The sequence below is a fragment of the Oncorhynchus mykiss genome, chromosome 6 (genome assembly GCF_057628025.1).
Source record: "Oncorhynchus mykiss isolate SJ-2025 chromosome 6, ASM5762802v1, whole genome shotgun sequence".
Taxonomy (NCBI): Eukaryota; Metazoa; Chordata; class Actinopteri; order Salmoniformes; family Salmonidae; genus Oncorhynchus; species Oncorhynchus mykiss.
Window position 1 is genome coordinate 33,773,599 of NC_143027.1, and position 8,893 is coordinate 33,782,491.

Below are 8,893 nucleotides of genomic sequence, written 5' to 3' on the forward strand. Positions count from 1 at the left end.
GGGTTCAATCAAAATATTTTATATTTGAGATTTTTCAAAGTAGCCACCATTTGCCTTGATGACAGCTTTGCACACTCTAAAGTAATTCCTTCTTTACCAAGGCAAATCTACTGTGGCAATTTACCCGACACTGTATGAATGGAAACTAATCTTGGTATAGCCTACTGATATTATTTTATTTGTTTCATATTTGTTACCCATCAAATACAACCGTCTAAGAGGTTGGGTGGCGCAGTGGTTAAGGGCGCTGTACTGCAGCGCCAGCTGTGCCATCAGAGTCCCTGGGTTCGCGCGACCGGGAGGTCCGTGGGGCGACGCACAATTGGCCTAGCGTCGTCCGGGTTAGGGAGGGCTTGGTCGGTAGGGATGTCCTTGTCTCATCGCGCACCAGCGACTCCTGTGGCGGGCCGGGCGCAGTGCGCGCTAGCCAAGGTTGCCGGGTGCACGGTGTAGCCTCCGACACATTGGTGCGGCTGGATTCCGGGTTGGATGCGCGCTGTGTTATTAAGAAGCAGTATGGCTGGCTGGGTTGTGTATCGGAGGACGCATGACTTTCAACCTTCGTCTCTCCCGAGCCCGTACGGGAGTTGTAGCGATGAGACAAGATAGTACAACAATTGGATAACACGAAATTGGGGAGAAAAAGGGGTAAAAATAAAAAATAAAATACAACCGTCTAAAATAAAAGTGTCTGGTATGGTCACTTATTATCCCTGGAATGTCTATTCGAAATGTGTAACTAAATGTAAATTGGGGGAATTTAGTAATTTGGGCCAGAAGGGTGTGGGCAGAAGCCCTAATCTCTACGCCACCCCAGGCAACAGTTGAACTAGATTTTTTTTTAAATTGTTTGGTGCCCACTCATGGAGAAAAAGTGAACTGCAGGTTAAAGCTTGTTTAAATTTCCTGATGTGCAGGGAATGTTTTGGTGACAAAATAGTGATCAAATTAAGATGCACCATTTGTACAGGTGGCCACTGACTCTATTTCCAGCCTGAAAAAACCTATCAGTGTCCTAAAGTGCTCCCTTCTGCCCCTGAACAGGCTGTGCCTAGGCCGTCATTGAAAATAAGAATTTGTCCTTAACTGACTTGCCTAGTAAAGGTAAAATAAATAAAAATGTATTAAACATTACAAAATATACATTTTTAAAAGGAATTGTGGTTAAAACATGTATACAGAGACAATTCCATTAAAAAAACGAATACTATCCTTGTTTCTCGGACGTAAATTCTGCCCTTATTGTGATATTCAATATGATATGTTGGCAATACAGAGAGAGACGAGACATGTACTTCCCGGTCTTTGTTAAGGTTGAAGGGAACTTAATGGCAAGGACTATGCCACAAACAAGGATAATTTTGACATTGGAAATCAAATCAAACATTTTTCCCATTCAACATCTGGGGGCAGCCCGTCAGAAAGTCCAGCATTCGCTGATGGCAGCATTCGCGCAAAAGTGAAAGCGCGAACCACCGCTTCTAATCATGGCAAAGCGACTGGAAACATGACCGAATACAAACAGTGCAGTTATTCCATCAACAAGGCAAACAAACAAAGCGTCAGTAGAGAAAGTAGTTATAATTCAACGGCTCAAACACGAGACGTATGTGGCAGGGTCTACAGTCAATCACAGATTACAAAAAGAAAACCAGCCTCGTCGCGGACATCGACGTCTTGCTCCCAGACAAATTAAACAACTTCTTTGCTTGCTTTGAGGACAATACAGTGCCACTGACATGGCCTGCTACCAAAGCCTGTGGGCTCTCCTTCTCCATGGCCAATGTGAGCAAAACATTTAAACGTGTTAACCCTCGCAAGGCTGCCGGCCCAGACGGCATCCCTAGCCGCGTCCTCAGAGCATGCACAGACCAGCTGGCTGGTGTGTTTACGGACATATTCAATCAATCCCTAAGCCAGTCTGCTGTCCCCACATGCTTCAAGATGGCTACCATTGTTCCTGTTCAGCAAGAAAGCTAAGGTAACTGAACTAAATGACTATCGCCCCATAGCACTCACTTCTGTCATCATGAAGTGCTTTGAGAGACTAGTCAAGGATCATATCACCTCCACCGTACCTCATACCCTAAACCCACTCCAATTTAGTTTCCACCCCAATAGGTCCACAGACAACACAAATCGCACTGCTCTATCCCATCTGGACAAGATTAATACCTATGTAAGAATGCTGTTCATTGACTACAGCTCAGCATTTATCACCATAGTACCCTCCAAACTCGTCATTAGGCTCGAGACCCTGGGTCTCGACTCCGTCCTGTGCAACTGAGTCCTGGACTTTCTGACGGGCTGCCCCCAGATGTTGAAGGTAGAAAACAGCATCTCCACCCTGCTGATCCTCAACACTGGGGCCCCACAAGGGTGAGTTCTCAGCCCTCTCCTGTACTCCCTGTTCACCCATGAGTGTGTGGCCATGCACGCTTGCAACTCAATCAAGTTTGCAGATGACACTACAGTGGTAGGCTTCATTACCAACAACGACGAGACGGCCTACAGGGAGGTGAGGGCCCTCGGAGTGTGGTGTCAGGAAAATAACTTCACTCAACAAAACAAAGGAGATGATCATGGACTTCAAGAAACAGCCATCGGGCAGCAGGTGAGTGAGTGACAGAATGTGGTTTTGAGGCTTGTGGAATCTAACGTTGGCAAGAGGAGAAATATCACCATAGACAATTTCTTTACTACGCTCTCATTGGCAAACAAGTTGCGTCCCTCAAGGCCTAACGGTTCTAGTGTTAAGCATTAAAGGATGGCAAGGCACCATTGCATACATATACATTGGTATGTAAGTAGTAAAAAAATGTATATATAAAACTGTAAATAAACTGTGTATAAAAACGTAAGAGTTATGTAACAGAAACACCTTTTAAAAGTTCAAGCATAAAATGTTTAAAAATCTGATACATATGTAAAAACATGAGAGCTATTTCTGCAACTCAACAAATCAACCTTATTAAGAGGCTATTCACATAAATCCTACAATTTGTTGTGTTGTAAGATTTGTTAGAGCAAGTTGAGTCCTTATCAACTGTAGTCGGAGTTAGCCCCCTACGGTGTCCCACTAGTTTCTCATCATGACCCCAAGGAGCTGAATAAGAAAGGGAAAAGGGGCTGAAAGGTCTGTTTTAAAAAGTTGAGGAATTTTCTTAGCAGTAATGTCTATAGTGAGCATTTTGCACTCAACTCCCACAGTGGAAAGAGGCAATGCAATCAGGCAATGTCATATGGAAGGAAGTTTTGATATGCCAGTTGATGACAATTCTAACAATCAACAACATATACAATTGTAGAATTGGAAACCCCATTTTAAAAGGTTTTTGGCAGTGTCTAATCTCGGATCAAAATCTTGCGTGAAATCTGGTCTCCGGCCAGCTACTGGATTTTGTACTGGGGAGTGTTAAGATGTTTGGCTTAATAGGAGTGGCAAAGTCCACACCCCCTCCTCTGAAATCCTCTTAACTGGTCTATGGGCCAAATGAACCCTGTGATTTGTTCAAATAATCAGTGAAGAAAAAAACAAGTGCACCGGAAGAATTGTTCTTGGTAAACCCTCATATCCCCTATGTTCCTGACAGACATAACTTTGGTTACGGGTCCAAGTGCTACTCCTACTGATATGGAGGGGGAGGTTGGGAAGCATGAACAGGAATATTACACAGCACAATGGGGAACAGCACCTTTAGGTCAGAGGAACCTCTGACACATAGACACACCTGCAGGAGAGGAGAAGAACAATAGAAGACAACGTCAGAACAGAAGCATTGGGCAAGTCCAATAACCAACCTAACCTTATCTCGGAGATCCGAGAGGATTATATTGATGTGAGAAATATGCAAAAATTCCACCTGGGCAATCGAGAAGGCAAGGAGGGGCGATTTCCATATTGCTTATACGCGTCAGATCCTCCCAGGGCCCATATTCACAAAGAGTCTCAGAGTAGGAGTGCTGATCTAGGATCAGGTTTGCATTTCAGATCATGAATAACATTACTTAAAGCACTGCTTCTCGGAGATGCTTTGGGAATAGTTTATTTGATTAAAACTGCATTGTTGGTTAAGAGCTTGTAAGTAAGCATTTCACTAACACCTGCTGTATTCGGCCATGACAAATAAAATGTGATTCCATTTGAATACGGTCCTTGATCTCCAAGAGTGCTTAGGGCAGGGGGCTGTTTTGGGATTGGCAGTAAAAGCTGCATCATTTCAAGACGGATACATACATCCACAGTGTAATCCAACTCCAGTATAGGACAGTTGGAGATTGTGAGAGCCGTTTTGGGAGGGATGGGAAGCATCATATTGCTTTAGACTACTGGGGTTGACTGGCTGACCATTCACTGAGACCAGGTTTTTCCTCTGCCACATCCTGTTGCACTTGTTGTGGGTGTAAAACAACTGCTTCTGGATGCGGGTGGCATGTGGAGTCACCGTCCGAGATAAGCCATTACTAAACTCAGATTATTTTCACCATCTCTCCTACAGAAAAAGGGGATTCCAAAGGTGAGAAGATGTCTGTTTATTTGAGTGTAAAAACTTGACAAGGAATTTCCATCAAGTCTGTTTATTTGCCTATAGACAAGAGTACGCTATCATTTTGTTCACCGGTCACTTTGTTCAGGCACACCCACCCAGCATTTCTAGCTAACTTTGACACAATTATTCCTGTGTCCACAAAGAAAGACCCACTTCCCGTTTCGTTACACTTCGTGCATAGAATGTGAGCTCACAAGATGAGGATGGTCGAAGGCTTGTAAATACAACAATGCAAAAGGAAAAACAGTTTCAGGGCTGGAACCCCTCTAAGTTTGCTATTGTTCCAGTACCGGGTACAAAGCCATTCCTCTCAGTGCAGACGGTCATTGAGCTGGACCCTGAGGCACACCAGAGGCAGCACAGGGTCTTATTGTTGCTGCCTGCCAAAGGAGCCTGGAACAAAATACAGGTCAGGGGTCTAATAAGAATTTGTTCTTAACTGACTCGCCTAGTTAAATAGTGTGGCCGTAATACCCCCTAAAAAAATGTGGCCCTTTGGCTGAATATTATAATTCCCTTCTCCTGGCTGATGCAGAAGTACCTCTCACTCAAATGGCTCTCCGTCACGTGATCAGGTCTTTTTCACAGGCTACAAGTGAAGCCCGACACATCCGGGATGCAACTGCATGGGCCCTTATCAAATTCTGAGGCGCATATTGACGATATTGACGATATTTGAATTTCCCGCTGTGTAAGGGACAGATCTAAAACTCATAGAAATTGTTGCATGTTGAGTTTATATTTTTGCTCAGTATAGATTATATAAAACTCGACAAACATAAAATACATCCCTCCCTACCTTGTAGGCTTACCCAATATCGAAGACTTCACCAATTGCCACTGCACAGTTTGGATTGATTTTTATTTGTCCCCAAAAAATAAAATACATATACACAAGTAATTATAAACATGACAGGGATTGAAAAATGAAGGTGGGGACTTATTTCCATTGTGGTCCCTACATTTGCTGCAGCATATGCTACAGTAATAAGGACTAAATCCGGGTCTAGTTTACACATCTCCATCTGGCTTTCAGAGCACTGTCAGTCTTCTCTCTCTCTCAATCAATTGAATTGCATGTCCCATGTGGCTCAGTTGGTAGAGCATGGCACTAGCAATGCCAGGGTTGTGGGTTTGATTCTCACGGAGACCAGAACGAATGGAAATGTAGGCACTCACTATTGTAAGTCGCTCTGTATAAGAGTGTTTGCTAAATGACTACAATGTAAATCCAAAATAGATCATCCTGATCAAATTTGATATTGAGATACACATGTCCTAGCCTACCTCTTTCAGGTAATAAATAAAATGCAGTTATTAACCTTATAAATTAGCTAACAAATGATGGGCTATGCATAACCTTCTAATTTATAGCCTCGTCTCTTGTGCAATATATACCATGCTCTCCTCTGTCCTTAAAAAAACGCTCCTTAGCTCTTGGAGTCCCAGGAAAAGCTAGACTAGAATATCTTGCTGGAATAATTTATTTTTTTAGCATTTCTTATACTAATAGACTATTGGAAGAGGGATGCAAGCTCGTTTGCTGAATGTTAAATATAGCAGCCAATAGAACTCATGGCCACCGGCCAGGAAGTTTTAAAGAAGAGAGAATGCGGGATGGCAGTAGGCTGTAGCAGTTATTTGTTCAAACCCGTAACCATTCAATCTTTGTGAAGAGAAAAGAAAGCCATCTGCATCTTATTCTAGTCATATAATTGTTCAAGCATGTCATTAAAATGATGAAGATCAGGACAACTAAACATTTCATTTAGGCTAACTGTTGAAAGCTAAGAAGGAATGAAGCAACAATAGAGAAATAGGAGGTAGGCTAATACACACATCACACAACATTAGGGGAAATATTATGAAAAGTATGCATGAGTCAACCTACTAATTATAAAAATGTAAAATAGGCCCTGTGTCCAAATTAAAATCAAATTCACGAGCCTATAATTGTACATTTGTAGGCTGCATGTCCTGTACCAGCATCTCATTCTCTCCTAGATTCATGGTTTGAAAGAGGTGTGTAATTCAAGTCGATATAATACAATAATAGTCTACATTCAAAACCATTAGCTTACTAGCGCTTGCTTCATTTACTTCGCCAAGAGAGCAGAGCTACATCTATGGGCTTTTATGTTGTGCGTAATGTGCAGTAGCCCATCATAGGCTATGTATTGGATAACGGCACAATCATTTCAGATTTTTTTGGGCATGGCCCATACGTTTTTTAATGTAGGGATCATAAAATGTATTTAATGTATGACTCTTCAGGCTCAGGTAGCATCCGACTTGAATTTTCATGCCGATCAAACCTCTATTCAAATCCAGACATATGCTTTAGGATGACACTTACGATTTGGGTGGGAAATACCAGGTTACCCAGGAGAAAAGTTATTATTGGATGGAACATTTGTAAAATACAGGGAAAATATTCAAACCTAGTATGTAGCTTATTCATTAGATGTTGATCTGGTGATCTGGTGCAGCCAGTTCCATCAATAAAGGAGGGATATTGGCCAAATGAGACACATTTTAGTGTCCTTAAAATAGCCTATAAAAGAATGACAAAAACACTAATCCTTGTGTTGATGTGTAGCATACGCAAAACTTCATAGCCTATTTGTTTTTCAGGCTACTTTCCTAAAACAATATAGATCCGTCAGAGATTTGAGCACTAAATGCATTAATATATAAGAAAGTGGCCTATATAACAGGAAAATACGTTTTTTAATTTATTTTTTATTAATTATTTATTTTTTGAATTTTTACCCCTTTTTCTCCCCAATTTCGTGGTATCCAATTGTTGTAGTAGCTACTATCTTGTCTCATCGCTACAACTCCCGTACGGGCTCGGGAGAGACGAAGGTTGAATGTCATGCGTCCTCCGATACACAACCCAACCAGCCGCACTGCTTCTTAACACAGCGCGCATCCAACCCGGAAGCCAGCCGCACCAATGTGTCGGAGGCTACACCGTGCACCTGGAAACCTTGGCTAGCGCGCACTGCTGGTGCGCGATGAGACAAGGACATCCCTACCGACCAAGCCCTCCCTAACCTGGACGAAGCTAGGCCAATTGTGCGTCGCCCCACGGACCTCCCGGTCGCGGCCGGTTACGACAGAGCCTGGGCGCAAAACCCAGGGACTCTGATGGCACAGCTGGCGCTGCAGTACAGCGCCCTTAACCACTGCGCCACCCGGGAGGCCAGGAGAAGAAGCTTAAGCCTATCCCCAGAGAGAGATAGAAATACACAACATTGCATTCGGAAAGTAATCAGACCCCTTGACTTTTTCCACATTTTGTTAAGTTACAGCCTTATTCTAAAAATGATTAAATGTACACACAGTACCCCATAATGACAAAGCAAAAACAGGTTTTTAGAAATCGAAATATCACATTTACATAAGTATTTGGACCCTTTACTCAGTACTTTATTGAAGCACCTTTGGCAGCGATTACAGCCTCGAGTCTTTTGGGGTATGACACTACAAGCATGGCACACCTGTATTTGGGGAGTCCGGGCTCTGGCTGGGCCACTCAAGGACATTTAGAGACTTGTCCCAAAACCACTCCTGCGTTGTCTTGTGTGCTTAGGGTCATTGTCATGTTGGAAGGTGACCCTTCGCCCCAGTCTGAGATCCTGAGCGCTCTGGAGCAGGATTTCCTCAAGGAGCTCTCTGTACATTGCGCTGTTCATCTTTCCATCAAACCTGACTAGCCTCCCAGTCCCTGTCACTGAAAAACATCCCCACAGCATGATCCTGCCACCACCACGCTTCACCGTAGGGATGGTGCCAGGTTTCCTCCAAACGTGACGCTTGGCATTCAGGCCAAAGTGTTCAATCTTGTTTCTCATGGTCTGAGAGTCCTTTAGGTGCCTTTTGGCAAACTCAAAGCGGACTGTCATATGCCTTTTACTTAAGAGTGGCTTCCGTCTGGCCACTCTACCATAACGACCTGATTGGTGGAGTGCTGCAAAGATGGTTGTCCTTCTGGAAGGTTCTCCCATCGCCACAAAGGAACTCTAGAGCTCTGTCAGAGTGACCATCAGGTTCTCGGTCACCTCCCTGACCAAAGCCCTTCAACAATTGCTCAGTTTGGCCGGGCGGCCAGCTCTAGGAAGGGTCTTGATGTTTCCAAACTTCTTCCATTTAAGAATGGAGGCCACTGTGTTCTTGGGGACCTTCAATGCTGCAGAAATGTTTTGGTACCCTTCCCCAGATCTGTTCCTCGAAACAGTCCTATCAGCATGTTAAATGTGCAACCAGAGGCAAAAAAAAATTCTAGATCACCTGTACTCCACACACAGAGACGCGTACAAAGCTCTCCCTCGCCCTCC

At 43.5% G+C, this 8,893-nt stretch overlaps 1 protein-coding gene across 1 annotated transcript; it reads right to left on the reverse strand.

The window, feature by feature from the left end:
* Positions 1-3,626: 3,626 nt before the first annotated feature.
* LOC149982837 (arrestin domain-containing protein 3-like) lies at positions 3,627-6,560 on the reverse strand. The gene is made up of 5 exons (XM_090239418.1): positions 6,534-6,560; positions 4,841-4,943; positions 4,664-4,679; positions 4,238-4,319; positions 3,627-3,731 (listed from the first exon to the last, which is right to left on the reverse strand). Exons 1-5 carry the CDS (start codon positions 6,558-6,560, stop codon positions 3,627-3,629), a joined length of 333 nt encoding a protein of 110 aa, XP_090095544.1.
* Positions 6,561-8,893: the final 2,333 nt, after the last annotated feature.

What these genes read in the sequence shown, in the direction of transcription:
- LOC149982837 (XM_090239418.1), bottom strand. Translation starts at nt 6,560, where the DNA reads ATGAATCTAGGAGAGAATGAGATGCTG. An exon ending in TAGGAGAGAATGAGATGCTG is followed by an intron (nt 4,944 to 6,533) that starts GTACAGGACATG and finishes ATTTTGTTCCAG; the next exon opens with GCTCCTTTGGCAGGCAGCAA. An exon ending in AGTTGGATTACACTGTGGAT is followed by an intron (nt 3,732 to 4,237) that starts GTATGTATCCGT and finishes CCTCTCCTGCAG; the next exon opens with GTGTGTCTATGTGTCAGAGG.